A 15780-nucleotide genomic window follows, 5' to 3' on the forward strand; every position below is an offset into this window, starting at 1 on the left:
GGATGTGATAAGTAAGCATGAAAATACCATTATCTTTGAGCCAAGGCCTAAATAATGGACACACTAATAATGGTCTGTATTGTCTCCTTCAATGATGACTGTGGCACACAAGCATGCCTGTCTGCTTTAGTTAGTTCCTTCTGCATCTTGTTATACACCACTTTGCCCTGCAAGAGTGAGAGAGAGAAGTGTGAAATTCAGTGCCATGCAACTTGTTTGGTCAATGTAGTTATCATGGATGAATACTTCACTGTGTTTAGACTATGAGATACCAGTATGAAAACTGCAGCACAGAACATAGAACAGTGGAGCACAGTATAGACCCTTTGACTCACTATGTTGTCCCAACCTTTTAACCTATTCTAAGGTCAGACTAACACTTCCCTTCCACATGTCCCTTCAATTTTCTTTCATTCATATGCCTATCTAAAAATTCTCAATGCCCCTAATCTATCTACCTCTACCACCAATCCTGGCAGCATGTTCTACACATCCTCCATTGTGTGTGTAAAAAACCTACCTCAGGCATCCCACCTATACTGTCCTCTGATCATCTTAAAATCACACCCTCTTGTTTTAGCCATCTCCCTGCCGGGAAAAAGCCACTGGCTGTCGAATCTATTATCATCTACTGAACCTCTGTTAAGTCAGCTCTTATCCTCATTTGCTCCAAAGTAAAAAGCCCTAGCTCACTTAACCTTTCCATAAGATATTCTCTCTTATTCACCCAGCTTCCTGGTAAAACTCCTCTGCACTCTAAAGTTTCCACATCCTTTCTATAATGTAGTAGCTAGAACTGAACACAATACTGCAAGTGTGGCCTAACTAGAGTTTTATAGAGCTGAAACATTAACTTACAGTTCTTGATCTCAATTCTCAACTAATGAAAGCCAACACACCATATGCCTTCTTAACCACCATATCAATTTTCAAGGCAAATTTGAGGGGTTATTGGATGTGGATCTCAAGATCCCTATGATTCTCCACCTTGATAAGAATCATGCCATTAATCCTGTATTTTGCCTTAAACTTTGACCTTTCAAAATGTAACACTTTATACTTTTTATAGATTGAACACCATCTGCCACTTCTCAGCCTAGCTCTACATCCTGTCAATGTCCTGTTGTAACCTACAACAATCTACACTAACCACAACACCTCCAACCTAGCAACATCAGAGCTAGATGTTAGGAATGAGTCTTGATTAATCAAGACTGTTGGCAAAACAAACGGAGACATAGTGAAATAAAAAATAAGAAGTTTATAAATATAAGATACTACATTTAAAAATTACTCACAGACCTTGACAAGTGTGACGAAGTTGAACTCCTTGTGGCAATGCATTCAGGTCCTTGAGACTCGTCTCCCAGGGTTAACATCAAATGCTCTCCTCCAGATCTTTCACTTTCTTGACAAATAGCTGCACAGCCTTCTGGTTATGTATTGACACAGAATGTCTTTTGCAGTTTGCTGCAACTGAAAACCTCATGCCTTCTCCTGTGTTGTGCCATTCTTCTTTGTTTTTCAGGTCATTGCAGAAAAGCAGACAGCAACAACCACCAGCTACAGTGTGCCTCCTCTTTAACGGGTGCAGAGTAACTAACAGAATAATATCACCCATAAAATTGACTCCAAACTGATGTGTCAAGCTAATTAACAACATGGTCAGTGCTGGCTGACCACTGCTCTCATGAAAATGAACAGGTAGTATAAAATTAGCGAAGCTTAAATCAGACACTGCATTTTTTATTTTCAGAAGGCAGAGAACTTAGTACACACAGATTTTAATACAAAGACTTCTCTCATTCTATTCCAGATAGGCAACCAATACTATGTATAGTGGTCAGTAGAGCAGAATTAGAATTTTGTGTTCCTGCTTATCACTTTTCAGCATCTGTCTCCAATCTTCCCCCTACCTTCTTTCATCTAGTTCTCAATCTTTCTTGTCTATTTATTTTCTCCTTGTCTGGCACACTTATCATCTTCCTGCTACTGTCTTTCAACTCCTCCACCTTTCCTGTCACCTGCTAGTTACCTTTCACTCCTCCTAAGCTCACCACTCTACTTTCAATCCTCATGACCAACTCGCAATATTGACTATTCTTCCCCCCACCACCACCACCACAGATGCTGCCTGGCTTGCTGATAGTTTGCTGCTCAACAGCTAACTGGATCTAGGCATACGAATTGAAAGTCACACATTTTGACCATATTTTTCATTACAAATTCCAAAGCCCAAACTATATTGACAACTACATTCCCCATTTCATTACACTGACTTATTAGCAGCGGTATACGTAGAGTGTAAGTTCAGAATTTAGAAACAGAAAGAGCTTAATGGAAAAACATATTCACAATATTTTTTTCAAAACTTGTGTTGGAACTGCAGATCAATGTTAATATCATGTGCAATCTTCAGATGAATGAAGTTACAGGCTACAATATGATGGACCAGAGAAGGCTAACTTAGTTGGTTTGTCAACTTCAGTTCACAACTTACTTCTAATTGCACCAGAACCTTCAATTCATTTTTTTCTTTTCATCTCCGGTCAATTTTGCTAAAAAAAAAATTTCAAAATGCAACTCTAAAAAAAATCAAACCAGAATGAGAAAAGAAATGGTCATTTTTTTTTGCTGACTTTCTGTCTTCCTACAGATATTAGAAATGAAAAGTTCTTCCTTACTCTTATAAGCCAGTAAAATTATCTTTTCTAAATGTAAGAAAATACAAGTGAGTTAGAACATAGAACAGTACAACACAAGAACAGAAACTTGCCCTGCACATCTCCTTTGAACTTAATTAACCCCCTCACCTTTAATAGATGCATTTAGTATTAGGCATTTCAACCCTGGGAAAAAGATACTGGCTATTTATCTATGTTTCTCATAATCATATAAATCTCTAGCAGATCTCCCCTTAGTTTCTGCTGCTGAAGAAAAAACAACCAAAGACCATCCACCCTGTTTTTTTTAGCACACTCCAGTAATCCAGGCAGCATCCTGATAAACCTCTTCTGCACTCTCTCCAAATCCTTCCTATAATGGGGTGACCAGGAGTGAATGCAATATTCCAGATTCAAAGAACATTTATTACTTAACTATGAATGCAGTATACAACCCTGAGATTTGTCTTCCCCACAGACAGCCACGAAATAAAGAAAACCATGGAACCTGTTTTTTTTCCTTCCAGCAAGGGGGCAGCACTACTGGTTACAGCGGCTTCTATGGCGTCAACAAAAGGTGTTACCGTTCTACTCAAAATCCTTCTATACATTAAGAACTCAAAGGACTGCATGTCTACACCATCAGCAGGTTGCACACTAGTGGAGAAAATTAAGGAGCTGCAGAACGTGCTGCTGTCTGAGTCGATGGAGGTGTAAGTCAAATAGCAAGTGGCCATCATGATCGCTTTTCTTGCAATTACAAGACCCCTTTGGACATTGTTAAGCTGCTATGCCACAAGTTTGATTCACTGACTTATTGGATGTAATCAGGGGCAGATGAAGGGGGGCTAGGGAGGACTAGGCCTGAAAGTCAAGGTGTCGCCCGTTTGCAGCCAACCAGAATGAGAGGATGAAGCCATTGCACTTTACTGGGGGTGGTGTGGCACGGTGTCTGTACACAGTCGGAGCCACCCTCCCAGTTTCACTCAGCAGAAGACAAACTCTGCTGCGGCTGACTGAAGATTTTTTAGTGGCACTCAATGGACTTAGGTCTCAAGCCACGAGATTGCTTGCTTTTCAGCCACTAGAGACATCTGAGCCATCGCACTCTACCAGGAGCAGAGTAGGGCAGCTGTGCTGACTGAAGATTTAAAATGAACTTGACTATATGTATGGTTAAATGACAATTAAACTTGAATTGAATTGGAGAAACAGCAAACTCTCCCTCCCCCCACACAGAAAAAATCATGCAACTGGCAACAAATAAAACAAGCGAGAAAACACAAAATCGAAAGAGTCGAAACATACCGGTACTTCAGTTCTGCTCAGTGTTCTTTATCTGAAGGCCATGCTGATACAAAGTCACCCAAAATAACAACAAAAAAAGAAACACATCATAATGTGAACTCACGCCCTGTCTCCGGGTTCTTGGCCTTGAGGCCAAACATTTCATTCGAATTCTCCCAGAACTCCCTCAGAGACAGCGAAGCGCCATATCACTCAACTGGCTCGATAAAACACCACCAAAATGTAGATCACAGACTACTTAGATGCAGTTTAAATGTTATAAAGCTACAACATAAAAAGCTGCAATATATAAAAGCTGCAACATAAAACGCAACTACAACTGAAATTGCAACTTCATTAACAGGTTTTAACTGAAATAACATCATTTTATGGACTATTTTCCCTTGCTTAGCCCAACTGCTCCAATTTCAATTTCTCTTTATCCCTATGTCATGGCTCACTTTCTCTCCTTTCAAAGTTCATGGAATCAAAAACAAAACAAATTGAAACCAGAGCAGACATTTCATCCATTCTTACAGATACACACCAACACATCATTTTAAAGATATACAAAACTACTATCTTAATGTTTAAATTTTTTTGCTCTGCTTCATTCACAAAGCTATCCTGCTGCTGAGATTATAGCAGTAAAACCTAATCTTGCTGGAATTCCCGAGTATAATGTCTTGGACCTGAAAGTTCCAATGAGGCTTAAAGGTCAAAGATTTAAGGTGCAAAGATGTTATTCTTAAAAATAAGTTTGGATTATTTTGATATTTCACATTCCTGAAGGGGAAATCTTGCCTGACATATCCGTTGGAATTCTCCTGGGGACATAACAGGCAGGATAGAAAAAGTAGAGCCAGTGGATGTTGTTTTCTTGGATTTTCAGGCCTTTGACAAGTTGCCACACATGAGGCAGCTTTACAAAATAAGACCCCATGATAATATAGGCAAAGATACTAACGGACGAGGATTGTCTGATTGGCAGGAGGCTAAGAACTGGAATAAAGGAGGCCTAGTCTGTTACCTGCCAGTATCAAGTAATGTTCTGCAGGGGTTGGCTTTGGGACCACTTCTTTTCATGTCACATGTCAAAGATTTGGATGATGGAGTGAATGGTTTGAAGACAAGGTGGAGGGGCAAAAAATGTTGAGGGAGCAGGGAGTCTCAACAAGGATTTGGATGGATTGGAGAAAGGGCAAAGAAGTGGCAGATGGAATATAGTGTAGGGAAATATATGGTTATTCACTTTGGGTAGAAAGAATAAAGGCATAGACTATTTTCTAAATGGGGAGAAAAATTATAACTCAGATTAAGAAAGAGACTTGGGAGTTGTTGTGCAGAATTCCCTAAAGGTTAACTTGCAGGTTGAGTCAGCAGTAAGGAAGGCAAATGTAATGATAACATTCATTTGAAGAGGACTAGAATATAAGAACAAGGATGTAATGCTGAGGTTTTATAAGGCATTGGTCACACTGCATTTGGAGTATTGTGAGCAGTGATGGGCCCTTACCTAAAAAAAATGTGCTGGCATTGGAGAGCGCGCAAAAAAGGTTCGCGATAATGATTCACAGAATGGAAGGGTTAATGTATGAGGAGTGTTTCATAGCTCTCGGTCTTCTGCAGACTCCCTGCTTTCTCAACGCTACCTTCCCCTTTACCTGCCTTTGCATCGTCCACAAACTTGGCGACAAAGCCATCAATTCAGTCATCCAAATCACTGACATATAATATGAAAGAGTAGTCCCAATACCGACCCCTGCAAAACCACATTCATCACTGGCAGCCAGCCAGAAGAGGCATCTTTTATTCCCACACTTTGCCTCCTGCCAGTCAGCCAATATTCTATCCATGCTGGTATATTTCTTGTAATGCCATAAGCTCTTATCTTGTTAAGCAGCCTCACGTGTGGCACCTTGTCAAAGGCCTTCTGAAATATCAAGTCCAACATCCACTGACTCTCCTTTGTCTATCCTGCATCTGTTATTTCCTCAAAGAATTCCAACAGATTTATCAGACAAGGTTTCCCCTCAAGGAAACAATGTTAAATTTGGCCTATTTTATTATGACTCTTCAAGTACCCCAAAACTTCATCCTTAATAATGGACTCCAACATCTTCCCAATCACTGATGTCAGGCTAACTGGCCTATAATTTTTAAACACAAGAAATTCTGCAGACGTTGGAAACCCAAAGCAACACACACAAAATGCTGGAGTAACTCAGCAAGACAGACATTATCCATAAAAATGAATAAACAGTCGACATTTCGGCCCAAGACCCTTCTTCAGGAGTGGAAAGGAAGGGGAAAGATGCCAGAATAAAAAAGTAGGGGGAGGGCAAGAACGATAGCTAGAAGGTAATTGGTGAAGGTAGGTGGGACGGAAAGGTAAATGGCTGGAGATGAAGGATAGGAGAGGAAAGTGTACCATCAGATAAAGGGAAGGAGGGTCACCAGGTGGAGGTGATAGGTAGGTGAGCAGAGGTAAGAGGACATAGCTGTGGTAACGAGACTGGGTGAGTATATGGTCAAAGTGTGAGAGGGCAGTAGGTATCACAGAGGGGGAGCAGTGGGAGAGCGTTTCACTGAACTCCTGTCAAAGAGAAGACATAAACTTCTTCAGGGTTGGCATCCATTAAAGAGACTTCGCAGTGGAGCAGCAAATCATAAACACAAGAAATTCTGCAGATGCTGGAAATAATTTCCTTTCTTCTGCCTCTCTCCCTTCTTAAAGATGCAGCGACATTTGCAATTTTATAGTCCTCTGGAACAATTCCAGAATCTAGGGATTCTTGAAAAGATCATTACTGATGCCTCTACAATTTCTTAAGCTACCTTTTTTAGAGCACTGGGATGAAGTCCATCTGGTCCAACTGACTTATCAACCTTCAGACCTTTCAGCTTCCCAAGCATCTTCTCCTTAGTAACAGCAACTACAATCGCTTCTGCCCCGACACAATCGGATTTCTGGCATTCTGCTAGTACCTTCCTCAATAAAGACTAATGGAATATACATAAGGCTTATCCACCATTTCTTTATTCCTCATTAGTACCTCTCCAGTGTCATTTTCTAGCAGTGCGATAACTACTCTCACCTCTCAATATATATCTGATAATACTTTTGGTATGCTTTTATGTTTATTGGCTAGCTTTCCTTCATATTTCATCTTTTCTTTTCTGATGGCTTTTTAGTTGTCTTCTGTTGTTTGTTAGAAGCATCCTAATCCTCTAACTTCCCACTATTTTTTGCTATATTGAATGCCCTCACTTTTGCTTTTATGCTGTCTTTGACCTCTCGTCAGCCAAGGCTGCCTCATCCTCCCTTTAGAATACTTCATCTTTGGGATATATCTATCCTGCACCTTCTAAATTGCCTCCAGAAACTCCAGAAATTGCTGTTCTGCTGTCGTCTCTACTAGTGTCCCCTTAAAATCAACCTTGCCAGCTGTTCTCTCATGCCTTTGTACTTCCCTTTTCTCTACTGTAATACTGATACCTCTGACTTTAGCTTCTCCCTCTAAAACTGCAGGGTGAATTCTATCATATGATGATCATTGTTTCCTAAGGGTTCCTTTTCCTTAAGCTCCCTAATCAAATCACAGCACCCAATGCAGAACTGCCTTTCCTCTAGTGGGCTGAACTACAAGCTGCTCTAAAAAGCCACCTCGCAGGCATTTTACAACTTCCATTTCTTAGGATCCAGTACCAACATGATTTTCCTACTCTATCTGTATATTAAAATCCCCTGTATTATTATAACATTGCCCCTTTTACATGCCTTTTCTACCTCCCATTGTAATGTATATCCCACACCCGAGCTCCTATTCAGAAGCTAGTACATAACTCCCATCAGGGTCTTTTTACCCTTCCAGTTTCTTAACTCTACCGTCAAGGATTCTACATCCTCCAATCCTATGTCACCTCTTTCTTAGGGTTTGATTTCACGTTTTTTACCAAAAGAGCCAGCCACCCCCTCTGCCTACCTGCCTGTCCTTTTGATACAACGTGTATCCATAGATACCGTAAATTCCAGTGTACAAGCCGACCCGGTGTATAAGCCGATCCCCCATTTTCCAGGCTAAAAAAGTGACTTTTTCATGTTACCTTTGTATAAGCCGTCCCCTTTTGTAGAGGTTTTTGATTTAACCAGAAAAGATCACAAGATCTCACATGCCGGTACTCAGCTTTGCCAGATCCAGAACCTGGAAATTTTGTGAACCAGTACCCGCTAAGAAAACAGGCCTATAAATTGTAGAGCATTATAAGCAAATTCTTAGTAAATAAATCAGGGAGGGAAATTTTGGATTAGGTTTCCAAAGGAAAAGAATCCTCTGAAATGTAACCCCGGTGAAACCATTTAGTGCCCATTGTAATCTTGTTAAAACATAACACGGGGTAACTGGATCAGTACGTGTACTCAGTATTGAGTTTGCAACCACCATGTACAAAAGATTAAAACAAATGTGATATGATGCTGGCTTCAAGCTGAAGGTTGATTTTGCTAAAGGAACGAATAATTCTGCAGCTGCTAAGAGGTTTAGTGTAACCGAGAAACAAGTGAGAGAGTGGAGAAGGGCAGAAGACATGCTGAGGGAAATGCCAAAGACGAAATGTACAAACTGAGGGAAAACATGCCAGTGGCCAGAACTGGAAGAAAAAGTGAATCACCAGCGATCGTCTAGATACATTGTTACCAGAGAAATAATTCGAGTTCGAGCATTGAAATGAGAGGAAAAACACTGAGAGGTCAATGAAAATTTCAAAGCCACGCGAAGTTGGTACACCCGATTTATGAATAGACATGATCTTGTGTTGAGAAAAAAAAAAAGATTGCTCAGAAAATTCCTGCGGGTATTGTTTACGTTCAAGAACACTGCTGGATGGACGAAGTGGGTTGCTTGAAGTGAATTAAAGAGGTGTGGTGTCGACGTCCCGAAGGTTTCAGGAAGAAAAAGTTGCTACTTGTCTGGGACATGTTCAAAATGCACTTGTCAGGTGAGACAAAAGCAGCACTGAAAGCTGAAAATATGGACATTGCAGTCATCCTCAGTAGTTTCATGTCCATCCTCCAGCCACTAGACATGAGTTTAAACAAACCATTCAAAGAATTCATGCGTCAACAGTGGAACACATTTGACTCAATGACAGCCAATAAATACGACCTGTCTTCCGTGTATCCGTTTTTCTAAAGTTGGCACCCTCTGTATAAGCCGACCCCCTAATTTTAGGACCAAAATTTAGGGCCAAATTCTCGGCTTATACACCGGAATTTACGGTATTAAGCTCCAAACTATGATCTTCTTTCAGCCATGAGCACCTGCCAATCTCTGAATGTGCTGCAAGATCAACTACCTTATTCAATATATTGTGTACATTCAAATATAACAGTTTCAATCCTATATTCATCACCCTTTTTTATTTTGCCCCATGTTACACTTTAACTCGTCCCACTGACTGCAATTTTAGCCTATCAACTGCCTGCCCTTTTTCACAGTCAGACTACACACTGCATCTGCTAATATACCAACTGCCCCACCCTCATCTCTATCACTCCCTTCCCCTGCCAAATTAACGTTGTTATTCATAAATCAGTGGTAGGGTGATTACTGGAAAGAATTCATAGGGATAGGATTTCTGAGCATGGAACAATTACAGAGAGCCAGCATGTCATTGTGCAGGGCAAGTCATGTCTTACTAACTTGACAGAGTTTTCTTTTGTGAAGTGATTGATGAAAATAGACTGTAGTTGTTTTAGTAAGGCATTTGACAAGGTCCTTCATGGGAGGCTCATCCAGAACATTAAGATCCAAAGTTAATTGGCCATTTGGATTCAGAACTGGCTTGCTCATAGAAGACAGAGGGTAATGGTGGAAGGGACTTATTCCAGCTGGAGGTCTGTGCTTAATGGTGTTCTGCAGGGATTTCTACTGAGATCTCTGTTGTTTGTGATGTATATAAAAGACTGGGATGAAAATGTAGATGGGTGGGTTAGTAGGTTTGCAGATGATACAAAGATTGGTGGTGCTGTGATAGCATAGAAGAATTGCAAAGAATAAAGAAAAATGTAGATCGGTTGGAGATATGGGTGGAGAAATGGCAGATGGAGTTTAATTGGGCCTCAATTTTTAAAAAAAGGATTCTAAGAGTAAAGCTAGCAATTATAGGCCTGTCAGTTTGATGTCAGTGGTGGGTAAATTAATGAAAAGTATTCCTAGAGATGGTATATATAATTATCTGGATAGACAGGGTCTGTTTGAAGAGGTTACGAGGAAAGTTGACGAGGGTAAAGCAGTGGATGTTGTCTATATGGACTTCAGTAAGGCCTTTGACAAGGTTCCGCATGGAAGGTTAGTTAGGAAGGTTCAATCATTGGGTATTAATATTGAAGTAGTAAAATGGATTCAACAGTGGCTGGATGGGAGATGCCAGAGAGTAGAGGTGGATAACTGTTTGTCAGGTTGGAGGCCGGTGACTAGTGGTGTGCCTCAGGGATCTGTACTGGGTCCAATGTTGTTTGTCATATACATTAATGATCTGGATGATGGGGTGGTAAATTGGATTAGTAAGTATGCAGATGATATTAAGGTAGGTGGAGTTGTGGATGATGAAGTAGGTTTTCAAAGCTTGCAGAGAGATTTAGGCCAGTTAGAAGAGTGGGCTGAACGACGGCAGATGGAGTTTAATGCTGATAAGTGTGAGGTGCTACATTTTGGTAGGAATAATCCAAATAGGACATACATGGTAAATGGTAGGGCATTGAAGAATGCAGTAGAACAGAGTGATCTAGGAATAATGGTGCATAGTTTCCTGAAGGTGGAATCTCATGTGGATAGGGTGGAGAAGAAAGCTTTTGGTATGTTGGCCTTTATAAATCAGAGCATTGAGTATAGGAGTTGGGATGTAATGTTAAAATTGCACAAGGCATTGGTAAGGCCGTATTTGGAGTATTGTGTATAGTTCTGGTCACCGAATTATAGGAAAGATGTCAACAAAATAGAGAGAGTACAGAGAAGATTTACTAGAATGTTACCTGGGTTTCAGCACCTAAGTTACAGAGAAAGGTTGAACAAGTTAGGTCTTTATTCTTTGGAGTGTAGAAGGTTGAGGGGGGGACTTGATAGAGGTATTCAAAATTATGAGGGGGATAGATAGAGTTGACATGGATTGGCTTTTTCCATTGAGAGTAGGGGAGATTCAAACAAGAGGACATGAGTTGAGAGTTAGGGGGCAAAAGTTTAAGGGTAACATGAGGGGAAATTTCTTTACCCAGAGAGTGGTAGCTGTGGGGAACGAGCTTCCAGTAGAAGTGGTAGAGGCAGGTTCGGTATTGTCATCTAAAGTAAAATTGGATAGGTATATGGACAGGAAAGGAATGGAGGGTTATGGGCTGAGTGCGGGTCAGTGGGACTAGGCGAGAGTAAGCGTTCGGCCCGGACTAGAAGGGCCGAGATGGCCTGTTTGCATGCTGTAATTGCTATATGGTTATATGGGCCAAATGTGAAGTTTTGCACCTTGGTAGGTCAAACATAAAGAAATAGTACACTGCTAAGGGCAAGACCCTGAAGAGTGTTAAAGAGCAGTGAGATCTTGATGTCTAAGTTCATAGCTCCCTGTGAGTGGCTATACGGATTGACAGGGTGATTCACAGGGCATATGGCATTCTTGCCTTTATTACTCAAGGCGCTGAGTTCAAGTCAGGAAGTTATGTTGCAGCTTTATAAAACTCTAGTTCAGCTGCATCTGGAGTATTGCATACAGTTCTGGTTGCCCCACTATAGGAAGGATGTCGAGTCTTTGGAGAGGGTGCAAAGATGATGCCTGGATTAGGGGGGCATATGCTATTGTGACAGGTTGGACAAACTTGGGTTGTTTTCTCTGGAGCGGCGGAGGCACAGGGGAAATGAGAAGCATAGATAGAGTAGAAAAACAGTACTTTTCCCCAGGGTTGAAATGTCTTATACCAGAGGGCATGCTTTTAAGGAGAGAAGGGTAACTTCAAAGGAGATGTGAGGAGCAAATTTTTTTACACATAGAGTGCCTGGAATGCATTACCTGAGGTGGTGGTAGAGGCAGACATGTTAGAAACTTCTATGAGATGTTTAAATAGGTGCATGAATGTGAGCAAAATGGAAAACATGGACATTGTGTAGGTAAAGGGGATTAGTTAGTTGGCCATTTGATTGCTAATTTAATTGATTCAACACAATATTGATGGCTGAAGGGCCTGTTTCTGTGCTATACTCTTCTATGTTCTAATACACACCTCTGAATATTACAGATTCTCAAACACTATTCAGACCAATTACAAATGTTACAGCCAGGACTCCTAACCTCAACCTTACTGACTGTCACAGGTTGTCAAGGGTTATCAGGCATTGGTGCCTCTTTGCTGCAATCCAGACCACATAGCTGCATCTTAGAATACAGAATATCAGTCATCATTGAGTCAGGTAAATACAGGAGTGGTTGGTAATTCCTAGCTGGTGATGTGCATGATTTGGCTCTATGTGCTTACATTGTACAATCCAAGTTCAGCTTAAGGGCATAGTAAATCAAGAAAAGGTCAGTCATTTGAAAGGGTCCAAGCCCTTCATAAAAAAAATGAGGATGTTGAGAGACACTGAAAGAAAGGATTAAGAGACATCCCACTGAACGTGTTTCATCATCACATGGTTCAGGGTGTAACTCAACTTCTTTTAATGTTTTGTTTAAACTGATACTTTTAGTTTGTGTAATTTGGAAGAATAATTTAGAAAACTCCTGTGAGAACTGGAAATACAGTGGCAGATGAAGGCCAGATTTTTCATTGGAAGGGCCCATAACAACAAATGAGAGAGAAAGTAGTTATGTAGAAAAATATGGAATAAAAGCTCTATCATATTTATGGAAGGGAATAATTTGACTCTGAGCAACAGTGTAGGAAGCATGTCAATTCACATGTTCCTTGTATATTTCTTTCAACCATCACCCAAAGTCAAAATTACACCAATGATATAAGTAAATGTTTAATATATTGCATGTTTTATACATATACATGTGCACTCACTGAACCAAAAATAGCCCTGCATGCAGATAATGAAAAGCATTTATAGATTTAAGATTTTTGCACCATTGTTTACATAACTTTACACTCACTCGACATCTTGCAAGTGGATCAGAAGATTCAAGACTACGACTCAAGTTACGAAGACGTTCTCGCCGCCTTCGTTGGCTCAAGCGTATACTCTCTCGACGTCTCAGGATTCGCTCAAAGTCACGTAAATCAATAGTCTCTCTATTTTCTTCCAGTTGATTAGCAGTATCTTCAACAGTGGAAGACTCGGCATTGTTGCCATTAGGAATGCTTTCAAACTGTTTTTGGTTCTCCGAATGAGTTTCAGGTTGTTCAGTTTCATTTGCAGTAACTTGTATTTGACATCCATTTTGCAATGGTTCCACTCTCTGTGCTTCATTTCTAGCAGCACGAAGACGCTGACGTCGCCTTCTTTGCCGTAATCGATTACCCAGTCTAATTCGTACGATTGCATCTTCAGGTTCCTCCCTTTCTATCTGGAAAACAGATACTTCAACTTCCACATGTTCTTCTGCACTAGATGGAATCTCTTGATCAGAAGACAATGATACATCCATTCTGAAAAAGAACTGTTTATTGAAAGAAATATTAGGAGCTTTGAACAAAACCAAGATTGAGTATCAACTTGCACAGCCAAACTCCCCAAATCTAGGGAAAGATATATAAAGTAGTGTATGCAAACATTTATATCCAGACATTTTATACATATGCATGTGCACTCACATATATCTATAATGTGCAAAATAATACAGAGGTGCTAGAAAGTTTGTGAACCCTGTAGAGTTTTCTCTATTTCTGCATAAATATGACCTAAAATGTGCTCAGATCTTCCGGTAAGTCCTAAAACTAGATAAATCATTTATTTATTGAAAAAGATCCAATATTACACATATTTGTTGGAAAAAGCACATGAATCTTTGCTTTCAGTAACTGTAACTGGTGTGACCCCCTTGTACAGCAATAACTTCAACAAACATTTCCGGTAAGTGTTGATTAGTCCTGCACATCGGCTTGGAGGAATTTTAAGCCATTCCTCCTTACAAAACTGCTTCAACTCTGGGATTCTGGGATGCTGGTGGGTTTCCTTGCATGAACTGCTTGCTTCAGGTCCTTCCACAAAATTTCTATAGGATTAAGGTCAGGACTTTGACTCAGCCATTCCAAAACACAAATTTTCTTCTTTTTAAACCATTTTGTTGTTGATTTACTCTTGTCTTTTGGCTCATTCTCTTGTTAGATTATCCAACTTCTATTAAGCTTCAGGTGATGGGCTGCTATCCTGAAATATCTTGATACAGCTTTGTAATCATTGTTTCGTCAACGATTGCAAATTGTCCAGGCCCTGAGGCAGCAAAGCAGCCCCAAACCATGATGCTCTGTCCACCATGCTTCACAGTTGGGATGAGTTTTAGTGTTGGTGTGCAGTGCCCTTTTCCCTCCTGTTACGAATGTGCCACAACTCTGAGGGGCCAAAGGGTACAAAGTTGCCCCCTCCTTTTTGAGAATCGCAAGATTGCTATTAATTCGGGTCTGGGACCCAGGAAATGAGAGAGAGACATGCAGAATCCACAAGGTTTGGAATGTGTCCTGGCCTCAGCAAAACAAAACCATTGATAACGGCTATTGTCTCTTGGAGACGGAATTGTGTATTGAGTACTGTACTATTCATTGAAGCCCTCGGGGGACGACCAGAGTGGGCTGGTTGAGGGACTGCATCATCCCAACCCGAATGACATCTGAGACCCCGTGAGTAAGGATAAAAGAGGGTCTGGGGAACAACCCCTTTAGACGCACCAGGAGAAACGCTAGAAATCCAGTGACAGCGTTTAATAGTGACAGCCGGTGGGGGGCTCGTGTGCGTCCTTCCCTTGCCTGGGATTAGCGGGCTCGCCACAGAAGAACGGCTTAGCTAAAGGAGAGGCCACAAGTGAACGGCCACACCAACGAGACTCTTACAGATCGAAATCATAAAAGGAAAGCCGGCAAGTTTCCCAAATTCTCTCTCTCTCTCTCTCCAACCATTGCAACCCAGCGGTCCCCAAAGGCTGCAGCCTGCATGAACTGAGTGACTTTTATATTTCCATCGGACAATACATTATCCCCTAGACAACGATAGAGCTATTTCTTATTGATTATTATTATATCCGCACTTTTAGATTTAGTATTGATGACGTATATTATCTGTATATTTGCATTGATATTATTTTTGTGTATTTTTACTAATAAATACTGTTAAAAATAGTACCATCAGACTTCAACGGACCTCTCTATCTTTGCTGGTAAGTGACCCAGTTACAGGGTTCGTAACACTCCGAACATAGCATTGTGCATTTCTGCCAAAAAGTTCAACCTCTGACTCATTTATCCACAGAGCATTGTCCCAGAATCATTGTAGAACATCCAGGTAATCCTTTGCAAATTTGAGATGTGCAGCAATGTTTTTTTTTTGGAGAGCTGTGGTTTTCTCCGTGGTGTCCTTCCATGAACACCATTCTTGTTCAGTGTTTTTTCTTATAGTGAACACATGAACAGAGACTTTAGCAAGTTCTAGAGCTTTCTGCAGGTCTTTTGCTGTTACCCTTGGGTTCTTTTTCACCTCCTTCAGCATTACACATTGTGCTCTTGATGTCATCTTTGCAGGATGCCCACTCTTATGGAGAGTAGCAAAAATACTAAATTTCCTCCATTTGTAGACAACTTCTCTTACTGTGGACTGATGAACACTCAGGTCTTTAGAAATACTTTTGTAGCCTT

The 15780-nt window shown here is 40.7% G+C and overlaps 1 protein-coding gene across 4 annotated transcripts in view; it reads right to left on the reverse strand.

Moving 5' to 3' along the window:
• The window catches only part of LOC140740020 (E3 SUMO-protein ligase PIAS4-like), a 129944-nt gene that overhangs the window by 103524 nt on the left and 10640 nt on the right, over positions 1-15780 (reverse strand). For all 4 annotated transcript variants that reach the window (XR_012101779.1, XR_012101780.1, XR_012101781.1 and 1 more), the window contains exon 2: positions 13089-13595. Coding sequence is in view for 1 of the 4 variants with exons in the window: in XM_073068807.1 (XP_072924908.1) it covers positions 13089-13583 (495 nt within the window). In the remaining 3 variants the exon portion in view is untranslated. The remainder of the gene's footprint in view (positions 1-13088; positions 13596-15780) is intronic.

The sequence above is a fragment of the Hemitrygon akajei genome, chromosome 16 (genome assembly GCF_048418815.1).
Source record: "Hemitrygon akajei chromosome 16, sHemAka1.3, whole genome shotgun sequence".
Classification (NCBI taxonomy): domain Eukaryota; kingdom Metazoa; phylum Chordata; class Chondrichthyes; order Myliobatiformes; family Dasyatidae; genus Hemitrygon; species Hemitrygon akajei.